This window comes from Amblyomma americanum, chromosome 5, assembly GCF_052857255.1.
Source record: "Amblyomma americanum isolate KBUSLIRL-KWMA chromosome 5, ASM5285725v1, whole genome shotgun sequence".
Classification (NCBI taxonomy): domain Eukaryota; kingdom Metazoa; phylum Arthropoda; class Arachnida; order Ixodida; family Ixodidae; genus Amblyomma; species Amblyomma americanum.
In genome coordinates, this window is record NC_135501.1 from 32,220,625 (window position 1) to 32,234,250 (window position 13,626).

General features: G+C 51.8%; 2 protein-coding genes across 4 annotated transcripts in view; one reads left to right on the forward strand and one right to left on the reverse strand.

The window, feature by feature from the left end:
* The window catches only part of LOC144132368 (riboflavin transporter 2-like), a 73,228-nt gene extending 59,803 nt beyond the window's left edge, over positions 1–13,425 (forward strand). For 2 of the 3 annotated variants that reach the window (XM_077664722.1, XM_077664721.1), the window contains exon 5: positions 11,160–13,420. In XM_077664722.1, coding sequence (XP_077520848.1) covers positions 11,160–11,363 — 204 coding nt within the window. In that variant the 3' untranslated portion in view covers positions 11,364–13,420. Of the gene's footprint in view, positions 1–11,159 lie in introns of all 3 variants that reach the window. The other variant, XM_077664723.1, reaches the window with a different exon arrangement.
* Positions 1,524–6,385, reverse strand: LOC144134624 (uncharacterized). The gene is made up of 2 exons (XM_077667498.1): positions 5,721–6,385; positions 1,524–1,715 (listed from the first exon to the last, which is right to left on the reverse strand). The coding sequence occupies exons 1-2, from the start codon at positions 6,015–6,017 to the stop codon at positions 1,572–1,574; spliced, it is 441 nt and encodes a 146-aa protein (XP_077523624.1). The 5' UTR covers positions 6,018–6,385; the 3' UTR covers positions 1,524–1,571.
* Positions 13,426–13,626: the final 201 nt, after the last annotated feature.

The window sequence follows — 13,626 nt, forward strand, 5'->3', positions numbered from 1 at the left end:
GTCAGTTAAATCCTCCGGCTGTTGCATCAATTATTAAAAGAAGAAAACTAACTTAAAAGATCTATAATTACCGTGGTTTTAAAATTTTATCATGTCCGCCGCGGCCGAAAGCTCCTTCCTGCAACGATGTCTTTTTCTTATCACCCCCCCCCCCCTCTTAGATATTTTCGAGAGTGTTCGCTAAAACATCCGGTATATAAGACATGGACGGTGCAAGACACGAAGTAGCCACAAAGTCGGCAGCTGGCAGAGAAGCGTTATCGCGCCTGAACGGTTGGAGAAGCACAGCACGCTCAAATTTATGACCGCCTTATAACTCCTTTGTAATGTGTGCTGAGTGCTTCACGACAAATCCATTACGCAGCAGCATATACAGCTCGTTCGGTAATTTATTACGTGACCGCGTATACAGCTCATTCGGTCGAAAAGCTGTGGGCGTTGTAGTAGCTGCGTGCACCGCGTGTGGGAAATATTGGGGGGCTGAGTGAAAATCCACGCATACTCAATGAATAAACGAAAAACTGGGTATATGTTGAGAATCGAACCAGGATATTTGACGTTCGAGATGGGACGCTTCCACGCCGCCGCGACGGCTGTTTTTTTTTTGTCTGCCATTTTTTTATCTCGACATTTCAACATGAATAAAGGCGCGTCTAGTGAATCAACAGGTTGCTTATAAACGTTTCTTCGAGATATGTATTAAAATGTACATGACTGATTATGAGCATGTAAATTACAGATGTCAGAATTAAGTGAATACCATGCGTTTCCGGTAAATTTCTTCAGTGCTTGGGTGCAGTCGTAGCGCCATCGTGTGGCACCCAGTGCGCACCATTTGGAAGATCTGGGCACCATTGGGAAGGTGGCGATGGGGCCGGGACTGACCTATGCGTATTCTGTGCTGTGTATCTCGTCGGTGACCCGTGAATTGCTGGAGCTGCGACAGAGAGAGGTGGGATGGCAGGCTCTGGGTGCCCATCGTACTACCTCGATGGAAAGAAACGTGAACCCGGCGCCAACACGCTCCGCTGTTTCAATTTCTTTTACTTCCATGATAGCAAAAAGACCCTAGACTCGTCCATGATACATTCTAGGACTTCTCTAACGTCTTTTTCATGCTACCTAGGTAAAAAAGTGCGATGAAAATAGATTCCAACAGCGGGGCGTGTTGGCGCCAGGTTGTTCGCGTTTCTTTCCATCGAGGTTGTACGTCCCCGAACGAGGCTGTGCAGAGAGACGTTGGGTGGTCCTCCTTCCAGGCACGGGGACTACGGCGAAGTTCGTTTACGAGACGCGCTCATGGACGGTTGGGGACGAACGCTGGTGTTCATAAAGTACAGCGTTGTCTGCTACGCTCTGGTATCTGTACAAATCCAAGAGAAGGGTACGAGCTTTGGGGAGCAAATACGGTGTGCCAATGCCACGATCACGAGCACCGAAGGGACCTGCTGGAGGAAAGAGAATGTGTGGCAGAAGAGGGAATGTGGCGACGGAGACAGATCTGTGGTGGTGGTGGTGAAAAACATTTATAAGCAATAAATTTTTTACAGAAAGGTGATTGGGGTAGGACCCTATTGGCCCTTTCCCCTCACAGTACTAGGTGGAGCCCCTATTCCGGGGCCCCATTGGCAAGCAACGCCGCCCGCGTCCGTTGAACCAAGGCCTTTTGGCTCTTCAGGTCTTGACAGCCGAGCAGGGCCGCCTCCCAGTCCTCTCTGGTGGGGTTGGGGTTGGGGGGGATAGATGGGTTAGATTGACACGCCCAAACCATGTGGAAGGTGTCAGACACCTCCCCACAGAACTGGCACGTGCCATCAAAGGATGTATTGAAGTGTTTAAGCACCGCCGGGCACAGTACAGTGTTAGTGAGAATTTTGATGAGGAGGCGCTCGTCAGCGCGATCCAGACCCTTACCAGGGGCCGGGTAGCGCCGGTGCTCCTCCTTGTAGTAATCGGTGATTTGTTTGAATGTAATGGCCAGATTGTCTGATTGGGAGTACCCTTCCAAGGACAGGGAGATAGCCCGGGGAGAGAGTGCGCGGGCGGCCAGATCGGCCTGTTCGTTTCCCTGGAGGCCCTGGTGACCGGGGGCCCAAATCAGGTTGCGTGGAGTTGGATCTTCAGATCGACAGCGATATTCCAGTATGCGCCAGGCAAGCGGGGGAGCCCAGCCCAACTCGTAGTTCCGACAGGCCCCTCGCGAGTCGGTGATGATGTGTTTTGACTTGGGATTCGTGAGAGCCAGAGCAATGGCAATCTCCTCCGCGTGTGTTGCGCTGTAGGCTTTGAAAGTGAGCCCGTTAACTGTGTTTGTGTTGTGTACGACTGCGGCCGTGTACCACCCCCCGTGGTGTGGGCCGGCAACGTCTACGTAATACACATGTTCTTGGTTACCATAGTATCGCGCCAGCGCTTCCGCGCGCGCCTGGCGACGACCGCTATGGTCTTCACTGGACATGTTGCGGGGAAGGGGTCGGACCCGGAGGGCGCGTCTCCAGGGTTCTGGCACTCTCTCCCTTTCCTCAATGTGGTAGTCGTGTTTGATGTGTAGCCGGTCCAAGAGGCGGCGACCGGATGTGGTCTGTGCAAGACGCGTGTATTGGTTGCATAAGTGGGCCTCTCGAAGCTCCCGAAATGTGTTCACCACGCCCAAGGCCAGAAGCCTCTGGTTGGACGTGGCGATCGGAAGATCGAGAGCCCGCTTGATGACTTTCCGCAGGATGACCTCCAGTTGGTCATCATCATGTTGGCGCAGGTGCAAGTAGGGAGTTGAGTAGAGGATTCTACTCGTTACGAAAGCATGGGCAAGCCGCAGTGCATCCTTGCTTCGTAATCCGCCCCGCTTGTTTGAGACCCGGTGGACCATTCGGCCCACCTGGTCTCCCACCGTGCGAAGTTTGGCTATGGTGGTGTCGACTCTGCGTTGGTGGTGTATGAAGAGGCCAAGGACGCGGATCTCCTTGGCCTCCCGGATCGGTCCCGAGGGGAGACTGATGCGAAGCGGAGTTGTGTCCCGGGGGGAGGGACGTAAGTGCACAAATTCTGATTTAGCTGGGGCGCACTGGAGTCCGCAGTAGGCCGCGTAGTCGTCGACTAGGGTCGCTGCTGCTTGCAGGCAGGACTCCATGTGGCCCAGGTTGCCTTGCGTGGCCCAGATTGTAATGTCATCCGCATAAAGAGCGTGATGTATCCCGGGCAGAGAAGACAATTTGGAGGGAAGGCGAAGCATTGCCAAATTGAAGAGCAGGGGAGACAGGACCGCGCCTTGAGGTGTTCCCCTCGAGCCGATGGTGTATGGCCCGTGTTCCGCATCTTGTATGCGTATATAGGCTTGACGGTCTGTAAGAAATTGACTTATGTAATGGAATGTTTTGTGGCCACAGTTGGTGTTACTGAGGTGGTCCAGGATTACTGCATGTTTGACGTTGTCGAATGCGCCTTTAAGATCCAAGGCCAGGACCACCTTGTCGTTTTGGGGACATTCGACAGGATCTAAGATGTCGTGGTGGAGCTGCAGAAGTATATCCTGTGCTGACTTGTGAGGACGAAAACCGAACATGGTGTCCGCGAAAATGTGCTGTGTTTCGAGATAATCGGAGAGTCTGTCGCGCACCATCGTCTCCATCAGCTTGCCGACACAAGACGTCAGAGAGATGGGGCGAAGGTTCTCCACATCAATAGGTTTGCCGGCCTTCGGAATGAAGGTCACGAGAGCCGATTTCCAATCGAGAGGGAGAGGAGTCTCTCCGTCCCAAATGCTATTGATGTATTTGAGGAGTGCGGTGTAGGCTGCGTCGGGAAGGTTGGCCAAAAGCTTGACCGTAACCTTGTCGCGCCCAGGTGCAGTGCCCCGCTTCATCTTGCTTAAGGCCGCCCGGAGGTCGTGGAGCTGGAACGGCTTGTCCAGCTCCGCGTTCTCTTCGCCTGCATACGAGTACGCCGCCTGCCGGGGATCCTTAGTGGTACAAAGGTATCGATCCCTGAGCGTGTGCGCTAGCTGTGTTGTCGTTCCTGTAAAGTTGTGCAATGCCCTATGTAAGTGGCGTTGGGTTTCCGTGCGTGTTTGTATTGGATCGATGAGAGCGCGGAATAGGCGCCACGTGTTGCGGCCAGACATCTGGCGCGCAGCCGCGTTGCACCGATCCACCCAGTTAGTGTCGGCTAGCTGAGTAGCATATTCCGCTGCTTGTTGTGTGAGTTCGAGGATGCGTTTCTTTAGGCGTCTGTTATGTTTCTGTTTCTTCCATCGTTTGGTGAGGCTGCGGCGGGCCTCCCAAAGGTGGAGCAAGTGGTTGTCCACGTCCGTTTGTGTTTCTGTGAGCTGTATCTGCTTCTCGTGTTGCCTGAGTGTAGACGTGAGCGATTTGGACCATGCGTCGTATCCCGACTGGAGGGGATCTACGATAGGTAGAGATGTGCGGAAAGTCGTCCAGTCCGGTACACGAGCTTGTGTTAGTGGGCGTTTCAGGGGACGCATGTAAATGGTGGTGTTGATTATACAGTGATCACTACCCAGAGTGTCCTCTGTATTCAGCCAGTCGGCATGGCGTATGTTGCGTGTAAATGTGAGGTCCGGGCAAGTATCTCGTTGAATCGAATTTCCGACTCGTGTTGGGTTGGCGGGATCAGTGTGTAAAGTAAGTCCAAGTGTGGAAAGAAGTTCCGCAAGCTTCCGCCCACGTCTGTCCTCCCGGGGGTACCCCCATAGCCTGCTCGGGGCGTTGAAGTCGCCGACGATCAGAAGGGGATCCCTTCCCGCCACCTGCATTGCTTGGGTGAAAATTTCATTGAACGTGACGTTCTTAAGTTTAGGTGGGCAGTAAATGTTTAGAATGTGTACAGGTGGGTCAGACCGCTTTAGGGGCAGCACGGACACCATCGTGTATGGGAAAGGCGGTGTTGTGGGGAGCGTGACTTCCTGCGCAGTATACTGCTTGTGAACAAGTATACATGTCTGCGGGTTGTGTTGAAATGTAGTGTAGTTTGTGAGTTTGGCACCGGCGCCGGGTTCCTGAAGGGCAACCACGGCGACGAGAAACTCAAAGGTCTCAAGATAGATGCGCAGATGAGTCCGCTTCGTGCGGTTCTTGAGACCTCGGCAGTTCCACTGCGTTATTGTAAGCGGCTGAGTTGCTCTTGCTCGCGACTTAGGGTTGGGGGCCATGGTCGGAGGCAGAGGGTGGGGTTACGTTGTTAAGACTCCCCAGTCCGCTAGTGCCCGGCGCAGACGTGGAGGAGTCTTCCGAGAAGTCAAATTCATCGGGAATAACTCTGTTGAATTTGGAGGGGCGGTTATCGTCCCTGATGGGCCCTACGCGTTTAAGGACGCGCGGATTGTCTTTTATCCATTTTTGGATAATGTGAGTTACTGCTTGGGTCACCTGTGCGATGACACTCTCCACCTGACGCGCAATGGTATCGTGGATAATTTGGGGGAGGTCAGCCAATTGTGTTTCAATTGCGGTCACCCGGCTCTCCAGGGCCGCGGCGCGACTCTCCACATTAGTAGGAATCTCCCTGTCTGTGATATTTTCTTCCTCTTCGCTCGACGCGGGCTGAGTAGGGAATTTGGCTTTGAGCGAGTTAAGCTCGCTGGCTAGTTTTTCGTTTTGAGCTCGCAAGAGGGCGAGCTCGCGCTTGAGTTCTTGCGTCTCGGCGGTGCTGGTGGGGGAGGAGGGAGGAGGGGAAGAAGAGGAGGCGACCATCGCCCAGCTGCCTACCTTGGGTTGGTTGCAGGCGGCTCCGCCAGGTGAAGCGCCGAGAGCTGGGAACTCCGCTGCTCCGGGTGGTGGCGTTACCGTTGCTGTCTTGCCTGGGGGAGGCATCACGCCACGTCGTGGCGTCTTCTGGTTGTTTTGCTGCCGCCCTCCCCGTGTAGCGCCGGAATTGGCTCCCTTGGATGGCGTCCTGGGCCCTGGCTGCGGCAGCTTGATGAATTTGGCGGTGCATTCGCGGGAGCTGGTGAGGTGCGGGCCCCCGCAGATTAAGCACATAGGGTTGCAGACGTGGGGGGCCATCCCCTCAGTACCAAGCCCCACGTTTTGACCACAAAGGCCGCATCTTTCCTTGACCGGGGTGGGACAGTTGTCCACCCGGTGCCCCAGTGTGCCGCAACGGTAGCACGCTGGCACCGTTTTTTTATACTCCTTGACGGGAGTCAGTTCTGCATTATAATGGACGTAACGCGGAACGCTGCGTCCCTCGAAAGTCAACACAGCTACATTCGATTTTCCCAGCTTGCGCACATGGACTAAATCACCACCGCGCCACTGCACACTATGTTTCAAGGATTCGCTGGTTTCAAGGTTATGCACAGAAATCACACCACGACACACATCACCGGTGAGCTTGAGGTGTCCGTGAAGCGGGAGCGATCCTTTGCTGGTTGTAATTTCGATGTCCGTCAGAAGCTTTTGAGCTACCTCGGGGTTCTGCGTGCCGCAGACGATAATGTTTTGCTCCCAATTGGGAGAAATTGTAATCGCATTCATATGCTGTCTGCCGATGAGTTCCGAAATGGCAGCGCCGAGCTCACCTTGCTGGAATGCTGTCTTGAGGGCGACCGTACTGCGTGGCTGCAGCACGATCACGTAATCGTCAGGGTTCATTCTGACCGTCGGCTTCGGCGTCCACTTGGAGACTCGTGAAAATGACTTTTGTGGACCTTTAGAAGACGGAGCGCGAGCGTCTCCCGTTGCTGATTTGTCGAGAGGAGTCTTGGGCGTTGCAGCTCCTCGTGCGTTCTGCCGGCGGCGGCGCCGGCTTTCAACGACTTGAAAAAGGGCAGCTTGCTGCGCCGAAATGGTGGATGGGCCATCCTCTGGTTGGCTTGCAGGGACAGATGACCACGACAGAGTCGTGGGGTCGTATCCGCGTTGTTCAGGCAGAGCCATGTTGAGCGGTTGACCGGCGGGCGTCTCCGCAGCCAGCGGCGGGGGAGCCGAAGCCGTTAGGCTTAGCTCGACCGCTACGTGGTGATGCGGAGGGTTGCTCGAAATGGCCGAAAATTGGGCGTACCTGGGTCAGATCGTTGTCTCCAGGATCCTGCTGACTTCACAGATGCAGTCGCACAGGTTTGATAGGTGTTACACCAGATTGCCGCGGTTCCAGTCGAAAATCGACGGAGCCGATGTGCAACGCGTCCGATCGCTGCGTCTGCTCAGTGCACCTTCAGATCTGTGGAAGACCAGCGTCGTGGCCAAGCTAGCTCTCGGACTGTACACCGCGCTGAGGAGGGAGATTCTGCAGGAGCCCTTCTACGACAACTCCTTTGGCAGTGCCCTACTCTTCGAGGCTCGGGCGGGGCTGCTGTGCACGAAGAAGTGGCAAGCACAGATTGCCGGCAAGGACAGTGCGGTCATCATGTGAACAATATGTGGGCAGGAAGAGGATACGATCGAACATGTTGTTCTGTTATGTCGACCACTCCACCCCTGCTAACCTAGTGGATGTACCCTTCCGCAAGCGCAGGGTTTTGACTAATGTCAACCGACAAAGAGCAGGCCGGCCGACAGCTACCTGAACGAACAAGAAGCCATTCCCATGGCCACGGCGGTCGAAACAACAAAGCACCGCGTCGAAAATTGAAATTGGCTCAAACGTTAGCTGATGGTGACGACACGGAGGGACCGACTCCGCCGTAGCGTCTCAAAGTTGGCTTGGACGTTGGTGTAATAACCTCCCGTAAAAGGGTACAAAGGCGATATCCCGGCGGATGGCGCGCACGTAGACGACCTTTCCAAGACACATAGAATCAGGTACCACTAGATGGACTGGTTGTGCGGTGGATGTGGAGAGGGGGAAGAAACTGCTGAACGCTCGATACTTTTCTGTAAAGGCCTTCACCCTGCAGTGGAAAGCAGCGGGAATGATCTATTCAAAGCATTGGGGTTTAAGGACTGTGAGCGAAAAGTACATTTTAAGTGGGTAGAACTAACGAAGCAAAAGTTTCCTTAGTGGTGGCTAAAATCAATACAAGAGTAAAATTTCACAAGTCATATCTAGGAGGCTTGAAGCACCGCCCGATTTAAAGGGTTCAGCCTTATCCATACATCCGTCCGTGCGTCCGTCCGTCCGTCTGTCTCTCTGTCCGTCCGTCCGTCCATCCGAGTTCGAGTCGAGTCGTTCGTTTCTGAACTGGTGTGATGGAACCGCAGCCATCTATGAGCGCTATAGTATGGAGCAGCGTCTGTGTTTTAAGAGAACTCCTAGAGTCTCCGAGCAAACTGTCCAACGGGCAAGGCGATGGCGTTCCGTGGACTCCCTGGCAGTGCTGCAACACGCATTCGTGTTCCACTCGAAAGGCGAAGCTGCAGCTTCCTCCAATTTTTACACTGACAAATCGGTGCGTTGATCGCATAAGTAACGGTTTATGGGCGTTTAAGATCTCAAAGCGACTCAGGCTATGAGGGATGGCGTACTGAAGGGCTCCGGAAATTCTGACTACCTGGGGTCTTTAACGTGCACTGACATCGCTCAGTACACGGACCTCTAGCATTTCGCCTCCATCGAAATTCCACCGCCGCGGAGGGATCGAACGCCCGCATTTCGGGTCAGCAGCTGAGCAGCAAAACCACTCAGCCGCCTTGGTGGCGGTCACGTAAGTGACGACGGCACTCGTAATGGTGCTATATTGGTTGCTCATGCGGTTTATTCGATGCCCACAGGAGCTCAATTATCCCACTGACAATCCAGACGGTCTTTTTTCTGCCGCTGCCACGAGCGCCATGCGATGTGAATTCCAGAGCTCTCTTGAAGACCTCAGAGTGCACGACATAAAGCAATATTCTGGGGTTTAACTACTGCTTAACCTGTTTAGAGAGAGAAAGCTGTGGTGTAAGGAAGGAGCAGGAGAAAAACATTTATTAAGAGCATAAATACTGGTTGTGTTCAGTAGGAGAACCCATTGTTCGCAATCACATTCCGGCCCCTCTCAACCAGCGGTTTCTGGCCGATGTGGTGTAAGGGGCATGTCGACGCGGCTTGGCGTCGGCAACGTTGAGTGCGTTCCGCACACTGGATAGGCAATGGGACCACCCTTCCATGTGGCAGTTGAATTGTTGATCGCGAGAGGTTGGTCAACCAATGAACGCTGCAGCCTATTGCTGCAGTACCGCGTGAATGCCACGACGTTGTAAGCGCTAATGCATGCAGCCCACATCTCTCTGTCACCACCGCCACGTACCTCGAAGCGCGACAGAGCTGTCCACTGATCCAGGAAGCGAGTTATGCGCTTTTCCTTTCCTAAAAATCATCGGGTCTAGAAAGTTTGCAACGCCAACGGCAATGAACACAATGAACGCCAACGGCCCTTAGGAACAGAGGAGAGCGCTCGGTTTCGGCAGCGGCTGAGTTACGTCAGAGCTGTCACGTGGGTTCTCCTCGGTTCACGAAAGCATTCCTAGCGTGCAGAAAAGTTGTAGCAAGGGACGACAGAAAGTTTGCGGGGATGGCCGCAGCTGGCACAGGATAGGGTTATTTAAAGAGATATGGGAGAGACGTTTGTCCTGCAGTAGACGTCAGTCAGGCTGGTGATGATTCGTGTTGCGACACAAGCAAGTGATTCTCTTCTAAGTGGGTTCTCTCGTGTCTCTCTTGTAAATGGCATCCGTCGTTGCTAAAACACCTACATTTGCGTAAGTGCCTGTAAAAGATTGACAAGTGGGCAATTTCTGTAGCAGAAGTTGCTAGAACATGGTCTCCGCGAAGCAGCGCAATCGATCCGATACCCACAACCACAAGCTTCCGTTTCCCGCAAGAAATCATAGCACTTGAAATGACGCAGGACAAGCGCTTTCAAATAATCCTTTGTTGCTATGAACAGAAGCTTTATAATATACATCCTGAGACGTTTGCATAAGAAAAAAAGAACTGAAGAAAAGTGACAGGAACACGTCTACCAATGCAACCACGGGCCACCTGCAAGCAGCACCAAATTTCTTTTGCCGATAAAATTACTGACAGCGTCATGACGCGCTTAGTGCCCGCACGGGTTATCTCGGAAACTACCGCCAGCTTTCTGATCAGCTGATCCATATGGTTTTAAGGAATGACGGTGCTCATGAAAGTGGCTCGCAATCACACGCCTATCAGTGCACTGCCTGATGACCATCTGCATCACACGCACTTGGCTGTTATCTTATTTCAAGTGAACATTTACATCCATTTACATCTCAGCCGACTTGGCCATTGTAGAATTTTCTATGCCATAGAGGCGCCATGTAAATAATGCCCCCTGGACAGGAGACGAGGCCTTTCTAATGAGCAACTCGGCTCTTTCCTTCCGCACCAGGCACTTTTGCAGAGTGTGGCGCTTTCACTGACCCTAGCACTACTTTTACGGGAAAGTGTAAAGGCCCCGTGGCGAATAAAAAAGCCACTGTCGGCTTGGCCGAAAACTTAGGACAAGTCGATTACAAGAGGCTGCCGTAGATGGCGCCAACCACACCATCGGCTCATCGGAAATTCCTGACCCTCGGGCCGTCGGGTTGCGAGTCGGTGACGCTAACGATAGGCCACGCAGGCGCGTTCGTACGGTTTGGTTAAAGCGGGGTTTATATGTATATCGTTTGGTCTGTCACGCAATGATTGTGAAAGAAGAAACAGTGTCCGCGTGAGCAAGAGGAACCGCTGTCGCATCACACCCTTAAAGGTAAGCTTATGTGTCCCCCAATATTTTTTTTTATAAATTTGAAATATGAATTGCGATTTGTGGTATTTCTCATACCGAAGCGGCACACGGGCTGTGAAGGAAGCTGTAATAGGGGGCTCCGGATTATTTAGACCATCCTGGGTTTTGATAAGTGGAGACATCGCACAACAACGTTTTTTTTTTTAATCGGCATTGAAATACTAACTCAGCGACGGGGATGAAGCCCGAGACATACGGATCAATTAGGCTTACCTGATGAAAGCGCAGCTCTGCCATTGTTATTGTCATCATAGGAAACGTTCTACAAGAATTTTACTTATAAAATATAGTCGTCTCCCTTTAAATTCACAAGCCAGTATTGCGACTGCTGCCATCGTCAAGGAATGCTCCATTTTGATGAGAAATAAAAATACCTACGACGATTTGTACATTGGCCAATTTTTTTTTCAGAGCCGAGCGTCAGTGATCACCGAACTAAATGCGCTGGACTTGCGGGTGGTTCCTGCAGGTGTTGTTCTGGGTGGCCACGTTCCTGGTGCTGAGCTACGCCAAGACAATGGTCACGCTGGTGCTCGCCAGCCACGGGGAGAAGGCGCTCTTCTGGGTGGGCGCCTGCACGCAGCTGGGTGCTCTGATCGGCAGCCTGGTTCCTTACCTGCTGGTCAGCCACTTGCGTCTCTTCACCGAACGCGACCACTGCGCCGACGCCTAGTCGCCCACTGCACGTCGTAGGCAGGAGCTAACTTCAAGGGCTCGTCACCTGGGATGGGCTTCGGATGCCATGAACACTTAGCGAAATTTGCATGTAAGCGAGGAAAACCTTGAGAGGAGTGGGAGATACGTCCACGCTGACGTTCTTCATGTTGCGTAATTAGATTGGTACATAAGAGAGCAACGCAGAATCCGGTTAATCGCCAGCCGGTCTTGAAAAAAATTGTGAATTGAAAATTGTATTGAAGAAAGGAAATAGCGCAATAACTTTATCACATATCTCGGTGGACACTCGAACCGCGCCGTAAGGAAGGGATAAAGGAGGGAGTGAAAGAGGGACAGGATGGCGAATCAGTGGCTTTGAGACCTTGGTGCCGTACTCATCCCCAGAATTCTGGACCATGCGCCTCGAAAAACCGGTCGCGCCATCTCGCGACAGCCGGCGGCGCGGCGGCGTGTAACTCAATGGCGACGAAAAAAAAATTGATATTTCGTCGCGCATAACAGTTAGAAATTAGCTCTCTCGCCTATATGTTAAATGCTTCTTAAAGTTTCATTTAGTCATGTTTCATCGATGTAGCTTACATATTGTGTTTGCCATGAGCAATGATCTATGATAGCATGGAGCCTATGGCGTGGTCCTGAAAAATACCCCACTTGACTTCAATTTATCGCTCACTACAGCCCTATTTTAAAATATATCGACAAGCTCTAGCAGGTTCACGTAGGGTAATGTCCTACCTTTAAGGAAGTATAAGGTATTTTACATTTCAATGGCGTAAAAGTCTTCCTGCGCTATTTCACTATTGATCATGCATCATCAGCTTTTTCATGAAACGTGTGGCGCCCTCTCTCGGTGCGTTGGAAAGGCACACGTCCCTGCTCGCGGCCGGGCTCGAGTAGCGGAGGCGGCTCGATTCCGGCCGTGCCCTGCTACAGTGTCCCTGCTTTGGTAGGTTGCTTTGGGAGGTTGAGCCTGCCGTACGAATGCGCAGTTTTATCAAAAGTGCCCCCATCGGAGGGAGGCTATGGCCATGGGCTGCTACATAAAATGCTACAAGAAAGCGTGTGCCTTCTATGAGGTATATAGAGGAAATTATAAGAAGGCTCTTTTGCTTGGCAGGTACATTTTTCATTAAGCGCGTACAGTGACCACACCGGCATAGGTGATAGTGGAATTGCGTACGCAATAACAGTGCAAAGCAATGAAGCTTCTAGGTACTTTCGTTCAAGCAGTGAAATTTGTAATTCCCGGACGCTCATACTTAGAGCTCACTCACCGATACTTGTATATGGTTCTTGCACTGTGCATTCAAAATTGTAAAATCGTGTCTTAATGTCTACATTTCAACACTCATGTTATTAGCCTCAATAGCAGAAAGCTCTTCCAATCTTTTGTCGGTGTGGTGCAAGTGCAGCAAGGATGCGTTGAAGTGAATGTTGCATGTGTTGCACATAAGAGGCGGCAAACCTGATGCTGCGTTTTATGCCAGTAGGTTATTTGTCCAATGTAACAATTAGTAGTGTGGTAGTTCACATTTTTGTCTAGGTTGGTAAAGTGCTTCTCACGATTCGATCGTTCGCCGTCGAGAAGGGGTTTACCATTGCTGTAATCGATGCTAGTTTCGGCAATTCTGTCAAAGATGTACGTGAAGGATGAACCACTAACGAAGACTTCATAGAGAGGCATGCTGGGAACTATTCTGAAGAGTGTGCCATCAGTTTGGCAAGCCAGTAACTACGCCGTTACCCAGAGCAGCAATCAAGAGTCAAACTCTAGTTAAATGTTCTTGATTATAATTTAAATCTGCTAAAAAATGAACAGAAGTTATTGTCGGATAACACGATGTTTAAAAGATTACTGGTTTTCTCCAGTACGGTGACTCGGCGCTCCACCCAACCCGTTTGTGCAATGCGCCGCTAGCGCGATTCATTAGCGACAGGACGCTACATGCTCGTGGCCCTGAATATGCCGTGAATTTACCGTGTTGCGAATATGTGCAACAATACCCATAAGCACTTTCGCACGAGTGGCGCGAACATATTTTTTTTTGCATAAGTTCCAACCTACCCTCGTTTTTTTTTTCTGCCGCTCTCCTATCTACTTTTCGCTATCCTCTCTCTTTGCTTTTAATTCCACCGGTTGCAGTTCCAGTGCTTGAGGGATTAGATAGCAATCGCTGGGCCGGCAACATTTTTAGCTTCCTTTTTGTATTTTTGTCAGTTGTTGTTGCCTCTGAAGCTGTTGGCAAACTACTACTTCT

Bases quoted from the DNA above. Each gene is read 5' to 3' on its own strand.
- LOC144134624 (XM_077667498.1), bottom strand. From the start codon at position 6,017: ATGGCCCCCCACGTCTGCAACCCTATGTGCTTAATCTGCGGGGGCCCG. The intron at 1,716-5,720 runs GTAGGCAGCTGG...CAACCCCACCAG, and splicing joins CCGCCTGCAACCAACCCAAG to AGAGGACTGGGAGGCGGCCC.